The 24,270-nt window shown below is 35.7% G+C and overlaps 3 protein-coding genes across 3 annotated transcripts; 1 reads left to right on the forward strand and 2 right to left on the reverse strand.

Moving 5' to 3' along the window:
• Positions 1-857: 857 nt before the first annotated feature.
• On the forward strand, positions 858-2,875 carry LOC119983579 (protein GRAVITROPIC IN THE LIGHT 1-like). The gene has a single exon (XM_038827255.1). The coding sequence runs from the start codon at positions 1,053-1,055 to the stop codon at positions 2,508-2,510; it is 1,458 nt and encodes a 485-aa protein (XP_038683183.1). The 5' UTR covers positions 858-1,052; the 3' UTR covers positions 2,511-2,875.
• Positions 2,876-6,533: 3,658 nt separating this feature from the next.
• Positions 6,534-9,147, reverse strand: LOC119984689 (axial regulator YABBY 1-like). The gene is made up of 7 exons (XM_038828763.1): positions 8,831-9,147; positions 8,580-8,732; positions 8,303-8,483; positions 7,521-7,569; positions 7,292-7,367; positions 7,106-7,183; positions 6,534-6,981 (listed from the first exon to the last, which is right to left on the reverse strand). Exons 1-7 carry the CDS (start codon positions 8,924-8,926, stop codon positions 6,910-6,912), a joined length of 705 nt encoding a protein of 234 aa, XP_038684691.1. The 5' UTR covers positions 8,927-9,147; the 3' UTR covers positions 6,534-6,909.
• A 7,148-nt stretch (positions 9,148-16,295) lies between these two features.
• On the reverse strand, positions 16,296-20,852 carry LOC119983700 (Golgi SNAP receptor complex member 1-2-like). The gene is made up of 6 exons (XM_038827392.1): positions 20,637-20,852; positions 19,635-19,831; positions 17,950-18,039; positions 17,793-17,858; positions 16,754-16,883; positions 16,296-16,669 (listed from the first exon to the last, which is right to left on the reverse strand). Exons 1-6 carry the CDS (start codon positions 20,764-20,766, stop codon positions 16,572-16,574), a joined length of 711 nt encoding a protein of 236 aa, XP_038683320.1. The 5' UTR covers positions 20,767-20,852; the 3' UTR covers positions 16,296-16,571.
• Positions 20,853-24,270: the final 3,418 nt, after the last annotated feature.

Consider the following 24,270-nt stretch of genomic DNA (forward strand, 5'->3'; position numbering starts at 1 on the left):
AAGTTTCATTGGCCACGACTTTAAGGCAAGATTCCGGCGAAATAGGCGACTGTTGGCAGCAAATGACGACTAGGGATGAGTCATGGTGCTCCTACGCTTCAGATCGGCAGGTCGGCCGCCATCATCGGTTGCCGGATGGTGGACCTTCGTTTCCGGCAATGGGGGAGAAAGGGAGAAAAAATAGAGAGGAGGAGAGAGAACGTGAGTATGAGGGTGAGAGAAAATTTCAAAATTTAAAAACTTTACACCTTGGATCATGACATGTCATGTGACATGACAATGCCACTAGGAACCACATAGATTTGGGATCTTGGGCCACCAAAAAATCGAGCTATTTGTCATTTTTCTTTTGAATTTCAATTTTCTCTCACTTGTGCAATCATCAGCTGAGTCATACTGCCACTTAGATTTGGGTTATTTGGGCTACCATAATTTTGGGCCGACTAGCACCGTTGTTGATTGTTTCCTACTATCTAGGGCTGTTCAAAAAATCGTCAAAACCGAATTGATTGATTGGTTTTTTCATAAATAGTTACAAAAATCAACAAAAATACAAAAAAAATTCGATAAAACCGACCCTTGATCAGTTAAGTTTAAAAAGTGAAAAAATCCGACCGAAACCGATTATCGATTATGAACACTCCTACTACTCTCTACCAAAAAATCTCCTCTCCATCTCTCTCATTCTATCATTTCTTCTTCCTTGTTACCGTTAAATCAAAAGTCTCCAAAGTCGGCCGAGCCAGTAGAGTAGAGTAGACTCAGAAGAGTAGAAAATCAATTAAAATAAATGGAAATTCATTATTAAATATAAAAAAATTTATTTTGAAAAATCTTAAAATATTAAAATGGAAATAACAAGCAAGCACATATGACATACCTTCCTTCCAAGACATCCAAAGCACAACGACAGCATAGAAAGGAAGGACTAGCAGTGCGTTTCACGGATTCCTCCTCTCTTTCTCACAATTTCTGTCTCTCCATTCAATTCGAGAGAAAGTTCAGTGAACCATTGGAAGGAGATCCATAAAGACAAATATTTTTGATTTGCCATGCCAGATATGGCGGATGGGTCCTCCACGAGACCTCCACAAATCTCCGAGATGTTCCAGAAATTCGCTATTTCCTTCAAGACTAAAGCTTTCGAGTTCTTCGCCGAAGAGGACGGTAACAACAATGAAGAAACCGATGGTTTCACTCTCCTCGACTCCGCCGAGGATTTCATTCCTCATCAGAAGGTCATCATTCTCAAGCCCGACCGACCAATTCATCAAAATCAGGATTCTCCGGAGAGCACTTCGCGATTTTCGTCTTCTTCGGTTAACTCTGGAATTGGCCACGCTGATACCCAGACGACCCACGCATTGATTTCTTCGGTATTCGCTGCTGTTTCGTCGTTTGAAGCTTCGTATCTGCAGCTGCAGACGTCGCATGTGCCGTTTAATGAGGAGGGCATAAAAGTTTCTGACAGTGCTTTAGTGTCGAATTTGCAGAGATTATCTGATCTCAAGCAGTTTTACAGGGAAATTTGTAGGAATCCTGAGTTTGGTGCTGAGTTGCCAATTGGGTCTCACTTGGAAGCTCAAGTTCAAGAGAATCAGAGCAAGCTGAGAATTCTTGGGACTGTTTCCAACCGGTTACAGGAAGAAATTGATAAAAAAGACAACGATGTTTTGGCTTCAAGGAGGAAGCTGAGTGAGATACAAAAGTTCAATTTGAAGCTGTCGAAGAGGTTATCTGGTAATTTGAATAACTCTTCTTGTGAAGTTTTGTGTTCTGTTAGAGTCTTTGATTCTGTGTTGCATGATGTTTGCAAAGCCTCACATAAGTTTACTGAGGTTTTGATTGATCTGATGAGAAAATCCGGGTGGGATTTGGATTTAGCCTCGAATTCGGTTCATTCTGGTGTTGAATTTGCCAGGAAAGGGGATAGAAAATATGCATTTTTGTCATATCTTTGTCTAAGAATGTTTCGTGGTTTTGATTTAGAAGGATTTGGTTTAGGTGACGAGTACCAAGAGGTCTGTAACGGACATATTTCGGATTCTGTCAGGACTAACAGTTCATTGAAGCAATTACTGGAGCATGTTTCAAGTAATCCTATGGAATTGCTAAGTAATCATCCTACTTGTGTGTTTTCAAAGTTTTGTGAAAGGAAGTACCAAGAGATTATTCATCCAACAATGGAGTCGTCAATTTTCAGCAATTTGGATCAAAACGAAATTGTCTTGAATTCATTGAGTATATTCTATGAGTTTTTTGTCAACATGGCCAGTTCCATTTGGATTCTTCATAAGCTAGCCTTTTTGTTCGAGCCTGTGGTTGAAATTTTCCAAGTGAAAAGAGGGGTTGATTTTTCAATGATATACATGGAAGATGTAACAAGGAAGTGTGCCTTATCAGGTAAAGCTAGGGCGAAGGTGGGTTTTACGGTTGTTCCGGGATTCAAAATTGGGAGAACAGTGATTCAATCTCAGGTTTATTTACGTGGCTTGAATTGTACAGAGTAGTAGGCTGCAGTTCCCTTTGTGTACAAAGATATGAATTATGAGTATTCACAATGTGCAGGTGCAAAAAAAGGCATATTAAACGGAAGAAAAAAGTTTTTTTTTTTTGCCTTTGCTAAATCTTCATATGACAGTCCTTGGAGGGCTTTGGTGCTTGGATTGTAGAGTAATCATAGTGATACGAGAATCCTAATGACTTGGGTTGCAGTTTCAACATATGTCTTATTATGTTGAGGATGCATCCATGGCATAAACACTAGGAGTGCTGTTCCTTGTTGTGCCAGGCACAGGGAATGGCTTTAGTATGAAGGTGTTTTTCGGTCATCTTCTGACATTCAGATTCAATATCATGTTGGTTGTGAATTTTACTTTTACTTTTCTTTTTCTTTTTTGGTTTTTTCCCCTTCTTGTCTCATGTAAAAATGTTGTAAAGTTTTTCTGCTTTTTCCCCATTTTTACTCTTTCGTTATTTGTTATGAGCTCTCTAACACAAAGTTGTATTACCGAGTTGTGCATCACAGACTAGTTCCACATATAGCAGCTTTAATTAAAAGTCAAATTCTTTCATATACAATTTTTATATTAAGTTGGTTCTTAAAGATATCCAAGGAAAAGTACTTGACCTTGACTTTAATAGTTGTTGGGTTGTTTTGTGATACTTGCAGCCTCTTCCAGCTCCCTTACATGTTATGAAGCAATTAGTTTGAGAATTTGGCTGGTTCATGGCACTTCTTGTGTCATTTTCAGTTACTGATTGTATTTTTCCTTGTGCAAATGCTATGTTTGACTTCAAATTTTTCTGCACTCTTTGATGCTTGTGCTTCTCAAATTCTTCATATTTTTTTGGAGTTTTCTGTGCGTCAAATTTTACAGAAATTCTTGCCTCTAGAGCTTATGCTAGTGCTGCTTATTGCAAACTGATCTGGATAAGAAGCCACTGCTGGGAAGCGGAAGAGTTAGGTAAGTTGTGTTCTTAAAAGGTTTACTTTTGGACATTTGCAATACATGTTTCTGACTACGCTAGTTGCTCATTGTTACGCACATCCCACGTCGCCTAGATGTGGGAGTTTGGTGCAGAATATAAGCGATGCCAAACTCCCTAACTTAAAACAACTGATATTCTTGCGCCTTGTGCTTGTGTGCTCGAATGACCGAGCCCTGGCCTAGGAAAGACGAAGCTGTGCAGCCCTAGACCAAAGTGGACAAAGTGATGTAAGGATGGTTGGGTGGGCTCCTTATCATTCACTCGATACCTAACTAAGCATCTCATATCCGTGTTTCCTTTTTGTTGCTCATCTATACTATTATTATTATTATGGTGCATGACAACGCATCAAATCTGTGTCTCTGATCCTCTTTATGTGATAAGTTATTAAACGAGCCCTTAACCTACTTTTGTGAGATAAATTAAGATAAATATTGCAGTTCTCTTTCTACTCTGATTTATTTATGAATTATGATATGCCTCCTTGACCTGCAACTTAAAAACTGATTAGTCACAAGTCTGCTCTGTTGTGTTAGGTTGTATATTATTGGAAGGTTATCACATTTGACTCCTGTTTTTACGGCAATCTGTGCTTCCTACTGGGAAGACACTGCTGATTACTGAATTTACATGTTATGTTAACTAGTGCTGTTATATTGCAAGAGTTTTGAACAGCTTCATATGGTCTGATCTTGTGACAGAAGTTGTTTTATTGTTTGGATTTATCGGCATTCAATACATCTATTCTTTAGTTTTAATATCTATCTCTGAACAACAGTTTCTGGGGGGATCTTGATTACCCATTTTACTTATTGACTTAATATGATTAGTTTCATGAGTTGCCATCTACTATTATTATTCACTATGGCTTCGTTCTTCTGTTTGGCCATGACAGGCCGCAAAAGTTGCATCTGTGTACTGTCAATATATGAATGCTCCCACTTGAAATTTTTTTGCCTGGAGTTATGGGGGACTTGGGACCTCTGTCGCAGAATGTTGTTGTTGCTCTTGTGCTCGTTTGTTTGCTGTGTATATATATGTATATGGCGCAGAGCTGATTGTTTGTGACCATATAGGAATCAGGAATCAGGAATCTCTCTTGATTTTTTTGGTGCAGAAGACTACCCAGGCAAACTTTTCAGAAACAACATAGAAGGCATAGATACAATTACCAGCATCAATGGCGGCCTCCATTGCTTTTTTTTGTTAAATCCAAACCTAATAAAAACATGAGAGAGATGGAGTACAATACAGATAGAGAGAATTAAAAAAACAACAGAGTATTGGAAACAATGTAAGAAGATACTTGAACCATGTACACATAAATCTGGATTTGCCTTGGGAAATTCAAACTCTTTACCACCTTCTTTCAGCATTCTCCTTTTCTTCGTTGCCTCCTGCCAAAGGTTTCCACAAACCACTCATGTGTTCATTGTGGTGAACCCGAGTCCGACGATGACAGCAACAACCGGTACACTTCCATGTCCTATCGCAAGCATCATCTACAAAATATAAGATGAAGAGCCACCTAAGCCCTGATCATCTTCATCAGTCGAAGGAGGTGGAGGTGATTCCCCTGCATTTTCCCAAAAACTTCGACAATGGCTTCCCACACGATCCCAGGTCGAAGCAGCAGACTTGGTTCTCTCCTTGTTATTCCATGATATCGACAGTGTTTCAAACAACCTTGGTATGCTAGCATTTGGACTGTGGGAAGTTCTGGACTTCATCTCTGTAATTTATTAGGCCCGGCCTTTGTTTTTTATTAAGAATGGGCTTTAGGGTCCATCTTTCAGAACTCATTATCCAGTGACTAAAGTTTTGGGCTTGGCCTGTTCAAAGCTTGGACTTCTTAGTTGATGGGCCCAATCAAGAACCCAAGTAATTCTCGGTCATTGCGAATTATGGAGTGCGAATTATGGAGATCAGGTTTGCATATCTGTTCCTTTTAATTGGAGAGCTTATTAACAACTATAATAAAAATAAGATATTTTCTACCATTAAGTTAAGAGTTCTATCACCCTAATTTGGTATTTAGGGTTTAGAGAGCACCCAAATTTGAAAGAAAAAAACCATTTGGTTCAGATGGTTAATTTAGATGCTTGAATCTCTCAGCACATGTGCATGGGAGCTTGTATCTTCTAACACCCATTCTGACGTAATTTAGCGTTATTTTCGCAATGGGTTTCGGCCCAAGACTTAACCGACCAATGTGGTTTGTGGGTATTACACGTGACCTATAGCTGTAGGTTTACTATTGGGACGGAGTCCAGTAAGGTATGCTTTAGGTGGATTCTCTCGTGACAAAAGAAAAAGAGAACTCAAATTTGACTAAACACATGTGAAAAACATAAGGCATGCATGTATTTTCTTTCTTTTTCTTTGTCTTTTTGTAATGAAGGAGGGGAGATTAGAACCTTGATCATCAGAGTAATACCCACCATCTTTACCATTCCAATTAGTGGCTCGAGTGTCATGTATTTTCCTCGTTAAAGAAAGCAATATCATTCAGTAAAACAAAATGTTTATTGGCCTAAGTCTTTGGATACAAACTTGTGTAGTTGTGTTCAAACTAAAAAGGTAAGTAACAGGCTCATAATATTATGAAAGATACTCCATTTTCGAAACCCACCCTCTTTTCCACTAAAAAAACTACCTTTGTGTTTTCCCATGTATATTCAAATTTAGACTAAAAAAATCGTTCACAAATGAAATATATACTCTTCACAAGATTAATTTTGAAGCATCATATAAAGATTAAACTGTGAAAGAGAGAGGTATTGGTGATGATCAAATAATAACTAAAAAGTTGTCTGCTCCCTAAACCTTATAACAATATCAAATCACCAAGGACTTCATATAAGCATTATTAATGTTGAACACATTTAAATCAAGAACCCTACTATACATACATACATACATACACACACTTGTAGGATGTGAAAACCAGTCATATTCGTTTTGTCATTAATAAAATCAACGGTCATCAGGAAAAAAGAAAAATTCAAGTATAAAACACTTGCATTTAATCAAGTAAAAATGTTAATGAAGAAACAAGTGATTAATTATGGGTAGTAGGATTGATAATCAGTACTGGTACTGCTGACAGTAAATTAACCCACAATGATGAGAAGAATGTACATGAAATTAAGACTAATTCCCCTTCTAATTAAGGTGGGCTTTTTTAATTTTAGGATCATAATATTAGTTCTAGTTACATAATGGTTTTTTTTTTACTAAACATGGTGATAATCTAGACTTCAAAATCCTCTCCCACCATAGATTACTAACATAAATAAGAACTCCAGCAAGGGCCTAATAACAAGAAATATGACATAAGAGAGAAAGAAGGGAAGAACATAGATAGAAACCCTAAAACAACAGCAGTACAGTAATCCACTCCACTTCACTTGTTGATTAGTAAGGAGAGACACCCACATCTGTAGAAGCAAAGAAACCATCTTTCATGAGCATATGATCCTCTCCTTCCTACACAAATATTTACACCCAAACACATACAATTTGTTAGCTAAAAGACCACCAAGAAGAGAGAAGTGGGTGAGAGAGACAATATTAGGGTTAAATGTGTTGGGGCCTTGGGGGTGTAGGGTACCTGCTGGCGCACATTAGCTTTCTTCGTAGGCTGATGATCAGGCATGAGTCCAAAGTGAATGTGAGGGAAGTGGGCCCACTTAATTAGAAAAAACAACAAAAAGTGGACATTTTTAGCAAAACAAAGAAATGAAACCCTAACCCTAGCCCTAAATATAAATGGTGCAATTTTTGTTGGAGATCTCACATTCTTTGCAGCCGCACTGAATGCCTCTCTGTGGCTTATATCTGGGTTTCCTGCCTTGATCCGTTGGATCTCGTCCCTACACATAATCTTATAGTTAAATCTCAAAGATCATTCAAATGTGAACCTTGATGTTAATTTGAAGTGGGTTTTTTTTTTTATTTGAAAAAGAAAAAAAAGGAGTAAATTAAAATGGGGAAAAAGAGAATGAAAAAGTGACATATATAATTACTTGATGAAGCGGTTGTAGGCAGATGGGACTCTCTGTCTCTTCTCCGGAGCTGGACAGGGAACAGACAGACATTACACATACAGACACATTTATTATATATAATTATATATATGTGTGTGTATGTATGTATCATTGGGGCTGACTTTTCTCTCTCTCTATCTATCTTCTCCATCATTACTTGATCATTATCACTTACATATGTGTGAGGCCACCCATCCATATCCATGGATTCTTTATCTCTATATTTCCGGGGGAGAAAAAATCTCTCTGGTCCACCATTACATTTTTTCAACACAAAAACAATCTTTTTCCCACAAACACACTAACCGTTTTAAACATTAATAACTATGGCATCAATATATATATATGTGTGTGTGTGTGTGTGTGTATAAATAAGAGAAAACGCAAAATTATATATAATTTTAGATTCTACTCAAGTGATTGAGGGTCAGGACTAGGTCTAGACATGCTCAAATAAAGCATGTATAGTGGCGTACAAAAGAGGATCTATGGAGGTTTAATATGGACAAAGCCAAAGCTGCAGATCTGAAGTAGCTTCCTTTCGGAAGCAGCTAGCAGCTATGCTAGGGTATCAAACAAATAATCCAAAGTTTTTTTTTTTTTTTTGCTTTATCGGCTAAGGAACTCACTGTGTATTCAAAAGGTTAGCAAGAAAAACAAAGTTGTTAAGGCAGAATTTTCAATATGGCCATAGAAAAAACATGTAAAACATCAATCAAATATCAAATTTGAAGACGTGGTGAAAAGAATATTTATCTCACGTCTGTTAACAACAGGAGGTTTGGGGATCTCCTGATGATGAAGATGATGATGTTCAACTCCTCCTCCTCCTCCGCCTCCGCCGCCTCGAATTGGCATAATCATCTCATTTGGGTTTGCTTGATTCATCATCATATGCATATTTGGTGCAGTGCTTCTCACCTCCTCCTGCCCGCATAGCCCCTGTTATACAAATCCATCAACTCAAACTTCAAATCTAAACCCTAAAATTAGAATGATTAAAGAAACCCTAAATTTTTTTCTTTGGTAATTGATTACCAGAAGATTCTGGGGATTGAAGAAAGTATGTCCAATGTGAAATTGGTTGGTTGCAGGAAGAAGCAAGCCACGCATATTGACTGATAAGAGGTTGGTGCAGTGACCGCATCGGACCGTGACCATCTTGAACAGGCTTGCACTTGGAACACTCACCTGCAAAGAAGGAGACAACAAAGAAGAAGAAGATGATGATGGTGATGATAAAGACTAAGGAGAAGATTGTGTTTGTGAGGATATTATAAGAACGTTACCGCGAGGACAGTGTCACAGAAGTCGCAATGGACATAACAGAGCTGGTCGGAGGGAGAGAGGTGGTCCGGTGAAAAAGCAGCTGTTGAGGACGACATGATGATGATGATGATCTTCTTCTCTCTTCTTTTTCTGATTTGATGTTTTGATTGATTGATACGATTGACTGATCACTTTTGATTTTGTGGGTGGATGTTTTGATATATAGACAGAAAGATATGAAATGAAAGAAAGAAAGAAAGAAATATAATATCCCCCCACACAACACACAAACACACACGCCCACCCTACTTGGATCTGGTGATCTCCATCATTGTTGAGAGAGAGAGAGAGAGAGAGAGAGAGAGAGAGAGAGAGAGAGAGAGTAATGCCAATGGAGTTATTATTATTTGTAGTTACTATTGAGATAGAGAGAGAAAGTAAGAGATGGTCCTAATACAGAAGAAGAGATACAAGAAAACATGAAAGTGTGTTTTTTCTCTCACCATTTATGCATTAATGTCTCATGTCTAATGTCTTCTTTCCGTTTTGTAGTGTAAATTAACCTAGCCGAGTTTTACCATGTTCAAATTTGTTTGTTAAACAAAACTACTCTCTATTGGACTCATTCCAAAAATATTATTTTGTTTGAAATTGTTTGTTAAGAAACTTGTTGAGATGGAAACTTTTTCTCAAACTTTTTAGTAATTTGATTCCCAATTAATTTTTTTTTCAATATTTATAGTATTTATGTGGTGGTTCATAAGGTCGTAAATAAACTAGTCCAGCGTTTGTTTTTCGGTTTTATAATTTCTCTCTTAGAGTTTGTAATTTCATAGACGGTTAACACGGCGCTAAATGTAATGTTTGCTATTATAAAATGAAATTTGGGTTTAAATCATTTTCAAAAAAAAAAAAATTATTCCAGAGCATACGCAATGCACTGGATTTGACTTTAAAATATACGTTCTAAAATTTTAACTCAACGATTAAGAAGTTTGTTTATTGGCAATCAAAGATAATAACTTTTACCTATGTAACTCTAAATAGATTCTTCAAATAAAATAACCACATTTGACTTGAATTAATTATTTAAATAGTTAACGTATCTAAAGTTTTATATGCAATACTAAAATTCTAATAAAATTATCATGAATTCTTCCTTTGTGTTATTAGAATTATCATGAATTCTAATAAAATAATAATTATTATTATTTTCTTTTCTGTGAAGTGTCATGTAGCATAATTAATTTAAATTTTGGTATCATATTTAGAGTAAAGTAGGTATAATAAATTACTCTTGTTTTTTAATTATAAATTATATTATGAATATTTTATTATCATATTTAAGGTAAAAGAATTATAATTGAACTATACTTTTAAGTTTTCATTTTTTTTATTTGTAATTTGATGCCATGTGGCTTAACACGTATGAGTAATTCCACACAAAACATCATATAATTATTGAATAAAATGCAAGTTTTTTTTGTGAATATTAGAACTCAACTCCTTTTAATCTTGTTAAATGAACAATTATCAAGATTGACCACGAACTAAACCCCAAAAGTTACTCGTCAAATGTTGTATTAATTCGGTTACAGTCATATGGACCAGTTGTAATGAACAGCTATATATGTATATATATATATATATATATATATATATATATAATAAACGGCTGAGATTGAAGGGAAGGTTAAGGAAATGAATGGTCGGCATTCCCGATGAGAGGAGGGAGGGAGAGAGAGAGAGAGCTGAGGCGGCAGAGGTGGGGGTGAGGGAGGAAGAGAGTTAGAAAGGGACGTGTGCATGGGCTTTGGGTCATTCACCTGTTGTTTTCACACTTAAAATCTTTTTCTCGGTTCTCTACAATTCCCATTCATCTTCATCACATTGATCGATCCCCCAATATTTTTTTAATTTATATAATTAATTAAAAAAGAGCTTTTAATTTGTTGATACTACTACTGTGTAGTAGTAATGTAGTGTGTAGGGGTGCTGTGTGCCTAATATAAAGCCCAAAAACAGAGGGCCCCTATCCCCTGAACACCTTATTTTGACCTTTGTAGCCCTTGTCAGCCCTTGTTCTGTGCCATTTAATTTCTTTTTTGTGAGAAAATCCATGCGTCTTTTCAGTTGTTTTCTATAGGTTTTCTTTACGTTTGACTTCATTCAGTCATTGGCTGTGGAGCATGTATATATATATATGTATATATGGGATTGCTTAGTTTCATTTGTGTCTTTATTGGGTTTTTGGGAACACTAAAGGTGTTCCTCAATCTCTTTATGAATTGACTTTCACTATTTATATATATATACTAATTTATCATATATGTTGTAATGCTCTTAGCCACTAGTCAATAATCCAAGAAAAATACGTAGAAACATGAGTTTCAACTTTGACATTGACCCCCAAAACTTAATAGGCAAGAACATCTATGAACACTACCGCAACAGACTTTTTAAACATCACATAGGCTTCATTAGGACACCTGTTAGTTTTGCATAACCTCTTGTATCGCCCCCATTCTATCTGAATACCTTAATAATTAGTTGCAGGGTGTCAAATAATGTGTTGAATGATTCAACCCTAGTGATAAACTTCATTAGTTTATAACCCTAGGTGCTACTTCCAACTTCCAATTAGAATCTTAAAACAAAATCAATGCAATTCGACCGTCAAATAACTTTCTTTTTTTTACCCAACGCAACATGTCTATCAAACATCTGTGTCAGTTCTAAACTCGGATCGTCAACTCAGCTTGCTTCATGCTGGCAATAGTTAAAACAAGGACCGAAACTCCTGCGGGGAGAATGAAGTCAAAGCGTGCAAAGGACAGTTAACTTTGAAAAGCTTCCATGGGCCTTTGGCCAATATAAGGAAATAACGTAAAAATTGTTGAGCGTGAGAGTTGAACTTTTCGACCTCTAGCATTTGCGAAAAATTACCATAGTCAACTTCACCCTCTCAACCAAAACTTGTTTGTTGAACATGAAACATCATCAAACTTTCCTCTTGGCAGTACGTAATTAACTTCTATTGAAACTAAAATACAAAGTGAATATGTACGCAGTGAACGTTATCTCAAAAATAGAACTCTTTTATAGTGCAGTGATAAGAAAAGATTTACTGTTTTGCAGAGGGTGAGTTGCATGCATGCATGGCATAGATTGCAAGAAAAAGAAAACTTTTGCAGGAACTCAACAAGCACACCCACCTCTGTCTCTCTGTTCAAAGAGAGAAAATAATCACCACCAAATTATTGCAACCCCCAAAAAAATAAGGAAAAAAAAACATATATATATATATGTATGTATATATTTACCGATTTGACGACTCATGCAATTGCAGTCTCTCTCCTATACATGTACCATAGATAGATACGTTGTTATCAATGTCACCAGAAGACAGAGATCCCTTTAATTTTAAATCTACTTTTCTTTTGTCATTGTATGTAATTTTTCATTTTTGTATTGTAGATCATCTACTACTGATCTACCTAGCTACTTGTACTGATACTGTGTGCATTATATATATATATATATATATATATATATATATATATATCATCTGTTGTTATCATGGAGAGAGGGAGCTTACTTTTTTAAATATATTTATTGAAAAATTTATAAGGAGTTGCAAATGCATAGTAAGGCTGTGTTTGCCGAAAAAGATGGCTGTCATTGGCTCTACTTGCAGCAGTTGCAGACTATCACCATCTACCTCTCATCTGTGTCATTCCAAAATGGCTCTCTCTTCCCCAAAGAAATTGCCATTAAAAGCTAAAATACTCCACTCACTTTGTTACATATATGCATGGCTCTGGGTCCTGTCTAGTTTCTTGGCAGCTTCAATGTTTTGTAGTTAGGGAATTTGTTAACTACAAGGATTACTCGGACTAGCTTCTAAGGCTAGGGTTTGTCTATATATATATACACACACAAACCCATGCAGCTGTCAACTGGATAATTGACTGATAAACTCCGGGCCACATGGAAGGCTCTGCAACCCTATTAACCATTTGAGACTTGAGCCGAGGCTCAGTGCGGAAAACATTTATGAGACTTGAACTCACTATCTGTCGTTTGTTGGCACATGTTCAATTGATACATGTCCTTTAGAGTTTATTTTTTTAGTGACAATTACGTTCATTTTTTTTGTTGAAAATAAAAGAAGGCAAAAAAAGGATGTTCCAATTCGTAAACCCAAAAAATTTATGCAAAATCAATTATTTGCATGCAAGTAGGGCTATTAAAAAAACCGTACCAAATCGAATCGATCGTTTGGTAAGTTATTGTCAAATGTATGTTAGTAAGGATCAATCGAAAACTTACCAAACTGTCAATAACCGACCGAACGATTAATTAAATTCATGTTAAAAAATCGGCTGAAACCAACCATGGACACCCATACATGCAAGTACAGAAGAAGAAGAAAAAGCAAGATAAGCAATATATTACGGGGGGTGTGAAGCATTAGAGCGGATGTGATGATGGATGGCTTAAGTTTATATCCATATATATCGAATGTTCAAATGACAAATTTGTACTATCTCTACTTAGTTTAAAAAAAAAAGAAAAAAAGAGGTGTGAAGCATTAAATGTTAACCATTTTCTTCTACTTGTTGAACTAATTAGTAATGTCTCTCCCCCACTATAGACAAATGTTGTGATTAAGGAGACAAAAGATAGCTTATGAAGAAAAAAATAAATAATTGGAGGACATATTGGCATGATCTTTGGTACAAACATACGTTCATCATGAGACACATTAGATTGATATCAGATTCAGACTAACATCAATATTGAATGTAGTCCTGCCAGGGGGGGCCTTCCATGCATGACAAAAAAGCTATACATTTCTATCTCTATAATTACTCTCTGATAGATCATCATCATCTGTGTATTGGCCCACTATATATATATATATATATATACATACGGCACCCTTTTTCTATTCATGATCATTGATCCGATCCCTACACATTAATTAAGTTTACATTATTTAGAATTTTGATATACAAATCAAAAGAGTACTTTCAAAGGTGATCTCTGCCACATAAATTTTCGTCGGATTGATTGATTGAGTTCAAATGGATGGAATCGACTGATCTTTAGATCACATGGGACTTTAAGGCAAGGTACGATCGAAGAGAAACCATATATGCTGCCAATAATAATTAGTTAGCAAATTGATTACAATGTACCTGCATTGATTTTTATGGAAATCTCTCTAATTGAGAGGGATTCATTCGCACTTGGAATTATTTCATATGGAAAATTATGTTATTAACAACTCAATTTGACGAACAATAAAGATTAGAAAGAAAAAAAAAAAACACAAACTGTAGTACCCACTCGAGTGGGCACGCGAGACCACAAGTATAAACAGTATCGAGTTTGGTGGTGTTGGGTGAGCTACCCAGTGACGAAGGTGGAAGGGGCTCAGTGCTCTAAATTTCACATCGTCCATAAGAACGTAACAAACATGCAATATTCACTAGGCTCATGGAGGGGTAGGTGGTTACATGAACGTTCTAGATGAATAAGAACGTAACAAACATGCAATTCCATACATTTTGAATACATTATTTAGTTTGTGTGCGCTTATTCGTTAAAAAAAGTGGAATTCCTAATTAGGTTATTTATACATGCATATGCGACCAAAGTAAAGTATGTGGGCTAACCCTAAATTTGTCTATCTTCAGTGCACAAAAAGTCCAGATATTACATTTATGAAAGTGAACATGGGACTTTTTAGCTTCGACAATGACTTGAGAAGCCTTTTATTTTTGTTACATATATTCTATCCATGTATTTTTGGCTACTTAATTCGTAACGGCTTGGATGATAACCTAATGATGAATCTCTCGAGACCAAATCGTATGGATTTAAAAGATCATGAGTTTGATGCTCACTAGGAGTAATATCCTTGTGACCACGTATTGAGTTTTAATCTAATTTACACCATCGTCAAGTGAAAAATTTATGTACACATGGGCTTGAAATTTCGAGTTTAGGCTCATATCGAATGTGCAAAGTCAAAACTTATATGGTATCCTTAAAACAAAGTTGCATTATTGTCTCTTTTTTTTGTCCGGTGATTTCGTTTCCACATAGAGCCAATAAAGTTAAGGTTTGTCCATTTGAAAGAGCTTGAAGAGAAAATCAAGATATTATGTGTGTGATTGTTTCTATATGTATATATATATATATATATATATATGGATGAGGGGTTGTTTGGCTTTATATAATGCATCTATAATGATTTCCTTAAAGACGATAATAATTCATAGAAGGGTTGTTTTGGAAAACCTGGAGTTATGGCCTATGGGGGGATGCATGGTACGAAGTGTACAGCAGCTTTCACAGTTAGACCAAAACTGTAAGAGAGTAGGGTACGATCTAATAAGCTCCATAGCTATGGCTGTGCAGCTATATGTATGTATATGTATACGAAGCCTGTGACCTCGAGGTGCGTTGCAAAATGACATGAAAGTAAGATATCCATCTCTTGTTTGTTTTTGTACACCCTCTGCCACCCTCTCTGACTCTCCTGTTTTGGTAATTTATTGATCCCTCCTCTCCCTGCTTTTAATTTAATTCAAAGTGTGTACACATTGTTATGAACCCAGACATCCAATCTAATGGTAAGATGCCACCTTTTCGTTAAGAGTTGGGCCATGGATGTTGTTGGTATCAACATCTATCTTAACGATACAAGCTAAGACCAAACAATTAGCCAAAAATGTGTAAACCTTCACATGTTGGTTGCATGACTTTCGGGTTTCATTGTTGGTTCCATCCAAGCAAACTAAACCACATGCATGCCAACACTTTCACATGTCTACTCCAATTTTTCTTTTCTTTTTTTGGTAACCGATAATTATCAATCCAACGTTCACGCCGGACAATTTGACGATAATTATCAATCCAACGTTCACGCCGGACAATTTGACTAGCTCTAAACTCAGGTCGTCAATCCAGCCTGCTCCAGAGTTATCAAATCAATTTCACCATCCCCCAAGTGTTTCAGTTAGGCTTAACCGTGTAATTGAATTTGATGAAAATTTACGTTTGAGTTGCGTTGTCTAACAAGGTTTAAGGTGAAGAATTAGAAAAGATGTAAACGATTCAGTCTTGGGGGAAGAAAAGATGGACACACGAATCAATAACCAGGACCTTTCAAATATATATAAACATTTTTGGATTTCAATGGAAACAAAAGGGCAGAGGATCTCCAACCATGGATGGTCATGCAACCCAAGGGAAATGCCTAGAATTCACATGCACTGATGCACAACCCATCCGTTCTTCTGAGCAAATACTATGTCTTAGAAGTAAGAAGAGAGCAATTATCACCACAATATGCAAAGCCCCAAATCAAATTCAGCAATACCCTCTCTTTCAAGGAACAAGATTCGAGCAAAGGGCAAAAAGAAAAAAATTGAATGCTTTGAAGAAGACAATTAACTACGTGTACCAAACTATGGTTATATGCATTTCATCACTTCCTTCTATTTCTTCTTTTGTTCATATCAAACTCTTCACTACACGAAATCCTTTGTGAAAGAGGCAAATACTATTTTGCTGAGTATGGAAGAGTAATGTATGTCAAACATAGCTGGGTTTTTGGAACAAGGGAACCACATAGATATGCCACATACTTTGATACAACAAACTTGATCAGTTCTAACAAATTACTGAAGAAAAATTCCAACCGTCACTCAGAAATTTCTATAAAAAAATAAGGAATGCTTCTTGTCATTTTGATAGCCAATAGATGATAAGAAATAACGTACATGCGGCAATGACTGCAGACAGAATAAGTGTATCTCTTGATCGTCTCCTCCTTATGGACCCTGACAAACATGAGAAGAAGATAGATATTTAAAAAAAAAAATTATCAAGTAAAAAGTAGTTGCATGAGTTGCTTCGTAAAGTACCAAGTAAGCCACGAATTATGGGAAATTTATCACTTAAAAGCTTCACTTTCCCTTGTACATCCCCAAACAAAGCCCTTTGAGACCCTAATACTGATCTTGTCGTTTGAGCTTGATTGATGACATCATCTATCTGTAAAGAGATGAACTCAGTATTGTCAAATGACTAACTATCAATCAAGTTACAAGTGTCAAAACAGATCAGAAAAACAAGCCATTTAAAGAAAATTCAGACTGCATCACTTGACATAGAGAGAACAGCAGAAGCGCATGGAGCTCTGAAGGGCTTCAAAATATTATTGTGGAACAGAGGACAAGAAATAATATCATTCAATGGTCAAGAAGCTAGTTAAATGCTTGATTGTAAGTGAAACCATAGTGGAGTCATCTTATGCGACTGTAAAAATTCTACAACTACTAATTGCACAGCCAATGAAGACATTTAATATAGCCTGAGGCTTTATTCCTCCCAATATTAACTTGTGGCTTCCAGAGTCATATCGGCAGCCATATTAGTTGATTTTATGGAGCAATCAGTTTACGCCTGGATCATTAATATAAGAGAGAATACTTCAAGATAGATAACTAATATGAACAAAGAACGACTTCACTGCCATTTATGGAGCTATAAGCCAGACTAATTTTTCACAAGGCCTTAAAGCCCAATTTCAGGAGAACTAGATTATGTTCATTCTGGCTAACTAAACTAAATGCCATATGAACTTTGGGCTCATATCTTCTGGCCACCTTGTACTTCTATCATTTTAGACTCCATCCTCTTCTTGGTAAACACATAATTTGATCATCTTAACTAACTCCTGTTTAAGTTGCCCTGCCCTCAATTTTCATAATGTTCACAAACGTTAGTGATGGAGATGATTTTCTATTCAATGTTTTCACATATTAACAACCCTCCAAATTCCCAATAATCCATCAGGTTCACCGTGGTTATATACATATTGATGCTACAAAATCTCAAGATGCAACACCTTCCTAAGCAAGGGACACCAAATATGACCAAGAGACAGTAACTAAGTCATACATGAGATATGCTTCCATGGATGGCAGCTCTCTCTCTTAGCAACTGCATTCTAGGACTCCCAGATGCCTGCAAGGCATATAAGATTATCAACATTTTGAAAACACTATTGTTAGAACTTACAGCACCAATAATATTTCTAAGTATGAAGCATTCTTACCTTGTACTCACTGATATCATCTCTGACGGAACTTAGAAGCTCCGCATGTTCCCTCATTGAGTTCATGTTTCCCTTGATTCTTCGAAATTCCTGATGAAAAAACCCTCTACATTTTATGAGACAGAAACAGCCAGTCAACTCATTCAATAATCTCATACCGTGAAAAAAATGCAGTCTACAACACAAATGTCTAGTATATTAGAAGAGAGTTACAAGAGGGTGCATTAAGATAAATGGCTACAAACCCTACTCCTAAAAAAGCCATGAAAAACAATACTATGGTACCACACTAAGGTATTACCAACTGAAAAAACAACAATATATAAAACATACATTTTGAAGTAATTTTACAACTCAAATAGCGAACCTCCCGCTCTCCCTCCCCCTCCCCCTCTCCCTCTCCCTCTCTCTACAAGGTCTAGTCTTGCCCCTGCCACTCACAAAGAGGGTTAATAAGTACTAGTTGTAAAAAGAGCCAACTTTTGTTTTGGCGGCAGTTAATAAGATACAAAACTAGCATGCACAAGCAAAAGGTTCTAGTAATGAGGGGCTACATTAGATTTACAAAAATGAACAAAAAAAAAAACTTCTACAGTTACTTATTTGGTTCACATGAAAAGTGAAGTAAATGGTGGTGACTAACTGACTATACTTGACTAACACATCTGCTCTGTAGCAAGGTTCCACACGGAGATGCAAAAGAGGCACTTTTGAGTTTTGACCCATGGGAAAGCCACATATATTTTGTTTTCTGAGCTTCCTGAGGTAATATAAGAGGCTTATGTTATAACCCAAAAACAAAGGACGATAACTTTTAGGAATGAAATTATATATTTGGGACAAGGCTAGGATTGATCAATTGTTCCATGAGATCTTGGGAATGACACTATGTCACAATTTCTTTCTCAATTATGTAAGTATGAAGCAATATTCCATGTGCCTCTAAGCTTGAGGCAATCAAAACACGTGAAAAATTCTTGCTCCAGATCTAGGTGTGGATTTGTTGACAAGAGTAGACGATTTGTATGAAAACTCGAGTAAGTCCCAAAATAACTAAACCAGATATAGGTTGTGCACAGTGACAAGATATGGAACGGTGTAAGTCATCAAATGAGATTCCTTATATGGATAAAATGCTGCAACTTACACCTCTATTAAGTATTAATTATTTTGAATCTTTGATCACCTAGCTCAGAAATCTAAGGAAAATTCATAGCCAAGGTCAAAGCCTTATCGACAGAAGCAATGAAATAGATCCAAGTTAGTGCAGTTACGATTATTATTAACTACTAATGTTGGCCACAAGATGTGAATTTATTAGCCATTTCATTTTTATTTTCAAAAGCATAAATATCATCAAACTGTCAATAGAAAGAGCTACAATTTAAAGTTGAAGTGTGAAGTGTCATCATTAATACTAATTCAATTCGAGAACACCTTGATGATTGATGAACCTAGATCTTGCATAATCAGCTTAGACCATTCAATCATGCCTTTCATAACAAAGATTAAAAGAAGTTTATTGTTCATCTCTTAACTCAGAATACATAATGAAAACAGAAAATCATATTCTTCTTCTGGTACCAACTTATCTCTAGTTAGAAAATGCAGCAGAATTCTGAATCAAAAAAATGAAAATAAGCAGTGTGCTTCAATGTTAGAAAGTGTGATCATTATGTAGTGACCTGGGTAAACTCATGAAGTATGTCTCTATGCCTTGCCAGCTTCTGAGTAACTGAAGTAGTATGTGCCGCAGAGGTAGCACATCTACTCATAGAATCGTTTATATCTACTAGCTTCTCGAGAGATGACTGGATTTCCATTTCCATTGACTTCCATGACCTGCTGGTTCCAACTGTCGGTGAACTAGTTTCTACATAACCTGAACCCAAACGTCTATCATCAGAAGAAGACAGCTTTAAAAATCTACAATGCAATCAAGTTTAATATCTCCAACCATAATTATCATTTACTGAAGTCTCAAATAATAACATACATATAGATGATAAATTGGTTTCAGTATTAGCAAACAAAAAAAAAATACTTTAATCACCATATCAGGAAAAGTAATCTCCCCTACCCCATCAAATTAATAATCCCAAATATGAAACATGAGATCACCCACACGACATATTATTATTAAAGCTAGCAAAATGAAAGGTCTTAAATACATTAGTAAAAAATCAAGAAGCGAGGCAATATTTCAGTTGTTTGGGTCAAAATTCAGCGAGTGATACAGATCATATGCCATAAGGCCCATATCTGAAGAGTGGGAAGAAGCTAACACGAAGTTTATACAAGTGGAATTCGTTAGACACGGAATACTAGATCCAAAAATGGCCAATAAGAATTTTGATCATTATATACCTCCGATGACAAAAATTGATCGTCAGAACAGTATTGTAATTGAAAATTTTGAATTCCGTCGTTTTATATCTCAATAAAAGACCCCGATGTCTATCAACAAATCTATCCAACTGACGTACAGTAACAATCTATAACTACCGACACAACACAATCTGGAAACGATGACTTGAGGTCTCTCCGGAGTTGGAAATAAGGGATCCGGAAATTGTGCAAAAATCTAAAACCCTAGAATTTGATATAAGAACTGACCCAAAATGCAATGCAATTGGGTGTAGATACATATAATGAAAGAGTAGACTGTAGAAAGGAACAAAGCGAACCTCCTTGGGTGAACCGAGCACCGAGTTTAGCATAGGAGGAGAGCTTGACATCGAGATCACCCTCGATCTTCCTGGCCTCCCTCCTTAGTTCCTCCCAGCCGGATTCCTGCAACTCCAGATTCGAATCCATAGCCCCGGATCGTCAGTATTCGAATCCGGATCCTCCGTGTACATGCACACTCCTTCGCTTCATCTCACAAAAAACAGATTTTTTTTCAACAACTATTTCTGTTCATCGATCATGACGTGCGGACCATGGTGTTCCAACTGGGCCGTGAAAGCCGAGGTCAGAACAGTCCAGTGAGCCCATATGCAGCCCCTTATCGGGCTTTTACTAAGCGTGTATCGATCAGTTCGGCCCGTATTTTTGATTGACCTGCCTTTAGTAAGCCCAAATTAAACTGTGGGCCGTATGAGCCGAAACCTATTGGGCTACAATTGACTTTGGGCCGGTGGTGGACCTGGACGGAGCTTAGGCTGCCTAGTTTTTTTAGGCTTTACTCACCTTTGATTGTAATCCCGTTTGCTTAATGAAATTTCTTCTTTTAAAAAAATAAAAAAAAAGACTTTACACTTTGAATACATTAAATGCCCCTCTTAGACTTGAATACTAATTAATCAACATCTTCAAAAACTGATTTTGAATTCACACAAGAAGAAAAGGACTTGAGGTTCGGGGTTCTATTATCACTAAAGGGGTTTGGGATTTGGGTAGTTTTCCATCAGCTGTGGTGGCCATCATGCCCCTCGGGCATGGCTTAGCGTGTGTGTGGCCTGTGGGCCTTTCAAAAAAAAAAAAAACAAGAAGAAGAAGAAGAAAAGGACTTGGTGGTATGAAAACACTGAAAGTTTGAAGAGACCACATTGAAAACAATTTGTTTCTGTCTTACCACGTTGAAAACAATTGTTTTAAATTAAGTGTTGCTATCTTTGAATTATTATTATTTAGGTTTAAATTATTATTGAGTTTTCTTCCGTACTAACACTCTACCGAATTTTAAATACCTAATTAGCACTCATTTTTATTTTTTTACCAAAATGATATTTGACAGCTGTTGTAAATAGCGTCATTAACAATGACGCCATTATCCTTAAAATTTTATAAAACACAATATCGTTGTTTCAACGTCACTCAATTTCTTCAATAATAATTAATTTTTTTAAAAAAAAAATCATGTTCTTGAGGGAACTTCCCAGCAAGACGAACTCGCAAGGTCGTTTACTCCATAGATCTTTGGATAGTGTTTTTGATCTACCTCCTTTATCAGGAATCAAGCGGTTCCAAAGCCATATAAGAGAAAACCACAACACAAATTGAGAAAAACAACTTGTAAACAAATCAAATATTAACCAAACTAGGGTAGTTTGACCGATAATTCTCTCTCCCCCCAATTGTCTATGAATTTAAATCTTCTCTCTAGAAGGAAATCCATGCCATGTGTTTGTCGGATCTGGTTGTGCATGCCATAGGTGCATATGTCGAGCACAGGTGGAGATCCGATTTGGATTTGGATTTGGGACCATAAAAAGAGTGGAAATCCAATTGTCGTCACATAAGGGACGAACTTCTTGAGCTCCTGCAAATCGTCTTCTTTAATCCATTTTTCTTTTTCAATTTTTTGATTTTTTTTCTCTAAAAATTCAATTGACGCTGTTTGGATGAGTGCCTTTGGAGAGAATATTTTTTGTGATTCACAATGACATTGTTTTCAACGGCGTCAATAGTGGTTTTTTTTTTAATTTTAAGTCAATGACGTTGTTTTAAACAACGTCTTTAGTGTATTTTTTTTAATGACGTTGTTCTTAATAGCGTCAAATGCTATATTGATAAAAAAAAATAAAAGTAAATGTTAAAATAAGTACTTAAAATTTGACAGAGGGCTAGTACCCAAAAAAACTCATTATTATTTACTTTATACATATGAAAGGAACAGAGTACAGGTAACCGTACATAATACAATATATAATAAAAAAAAAAAGAAGATAAAATAATGTTTATACATATGAAAACAACTTAATTATTTATTTATTATAATGACAAACACGACTGCTCATGGATTGCGAAATTCCCTTTGAGGACTCCAATTCCTTGTGAATGGATATGAGTCACAACTGATTACAAGAGGTTATAACGGTCGATTTTCTGTCGATTTCTTATAATAAATTGCAATCCTTCCTTTTCAAAAGAAAATATTTTATTATAATAATTAAAATTTAAAATACACTGAAAGAAGAGTCAAAAAAACCGCCGCATTATAATACTGAAGAAACCAGTAAGATGGAGCTTTCAGGGTAGCCTTCGTTTGAAACTCAAAGAAAAGTGAATAAACAAATAATTTAACAAGATAAGATATGCATCTAGTTGATGAGTAATAATTAAAAAATAATGATTTTAAGACAATTAAAAGCCCTCATTTCTTGTCTTTTATATACCTTACTTAGCCTTGATCAATGCCTAGATTGTTGTCATTAATTAATATATGCACAAGATTTAAGGAAGTAGGTTATAGAAAAGAGTAATTAAAAAAATGTTTGGTACGGAAAATTAATAATATCGGGACTTAACATATATTAAATGAAAATAGTGTACATTATATTATGTGCGCCTTTTTTTTTTAAATTTCCAAGTTCAGGTGTATTTAATTAGTGTACTTCGGCGACATATATTCGGTTTTACAAGGATGAGACTTTCATATTTGAGGAAGATTGATCTCTCTTGTTGATGGGGAAGTCAAGATCTTTACTATAAATTCAAGTTGTAATCTGTGTGTTTGTTTTTCTATTTAGTCTTTGTTACATGGCCTAGACCGGTGGAGTATAGGATCATTCGGTGATACAGTATCGTCTATGAGTGTCAGGCAATGGTCATCTTTGTGTTTGAATTTTTCAATTTTTTTCTTATTTTTTATTCTCTTGGTTGTACTCCATTTTTATGATGGTCTGAGTGTCGACGAATCTCTCTTACTTAATTTATTGAGTAATTTAATATAATCAAGTCTGATCTTTTTCAAAAAAAAAAAAAAACAAGTGACGAGTTGTTATGTATTATTGTATATCATATCATTTTTATGTTTGTTAGAAATAGAAAATGTCTTACATCGACAGAGGTAGATCTATATTACTATCACTAGGGATAGGGCCCCAATGAAATTTTAGGAAAAAAAATATTTATATTACGTTTTAAGTATCAGCCCAGACAAAAATTAGTTAGGCCCCCAATGATTTTTAATCAGTTGAAGAGATTTGGTGATCGTTCTAAATTATTAGTTCAAAACAAAGAAAGATCACAATTTTCTTTTGGTGTATCGAATTTTAAAATTATCATTGATTTTACCATAATTTTCATGATTCAATATTGTCAAGACATATCTGAATAATCGGACGAATGATCAATTTTTGAATGATTGTTTTGTAAATCTTATAGAAAAAAATATATATAGTTGCTTGAAATTATTAGGAATGATATTGTAACGTGTACAAACGACAAATGCACCATCAAGTAATCAAATCCCAAAATAGTTAAAGGAGTTCTATATATATGCATGTGTGTATCTATCAGATTTGGCTTTCGTTCGAAGCAAACAATCAAATCACATTATGTATTAATGTCTTTAATTTGTTTGTGCCGTAACAA

The sequence above is a fragment of the Tripterygium wilfordii genome, chromosome 18 (genome assembly GCF_013401445.1).
Source record: "Tripterygium wilfordii isolate XIE 37 chromosome 18, ASM1340144v1, whole genome shotgun sequence".
In the NCBI taxonomy this organism is placed as follows: Eukaryota; Viridiplantae; Streptophyta; class Magnoliopsida; order Celastrales; family Celastraceae; genus Tripterygium; species Tripterygium wilfordii.

Bases quoted from the DNA above. Each gene is read 5' to 3' on its own strand.
- LOC119983700 (XM_038827392.1), bottom strand. From the start codon at position 20,766: ATGGATTCGAATCTGGAGTTGCAGGAATCCGGCTGGGAGGAACTAAGG. The intron at 17,859-17,949 runs GTAAGAATGCTT...TATGCCTTGCAG, and splicing joins ATGATATCAGTGAGTACAAG to GCATCTGGGAGTCCTAGAAT. The intron at 16,670-16,753 runs GTACTTTACGAA...CATGTTTGTCAG, and splicing joins CATAATTCGTGGCTTACTTG to GGTCCATAAGGAGGAGACGA.
- LOC119983579 (XM_038827255.1), top strand. From the start codon at position 1,053: ATGCCAGATATGGCGGATGGGTCCTCCACGAGACCTCCACAAATCTCC.
- LOC119984689 (XM_038828763.1), bottom strand. From the start codon at position 8,926: ATGTCGTCCTCAACAGCTGCTTTTTCACCGGACCACCTCTCTCCCTCC. The intron at 7,184-7,291 runs GTGAGATCTCCA...TTTCTAATTAAG, and splicing joins TCAGTGCGGCTGCAAAGAAT to TGGGCCCACTTCCCTCACAT. The intron at 6,982-7,105 runs GTACCCTACACC...ATATTTGTGTAG, and splicing joins AAGCTAATGTGCGCCAGCAG to GAAGGAGAGGATCATATGCT.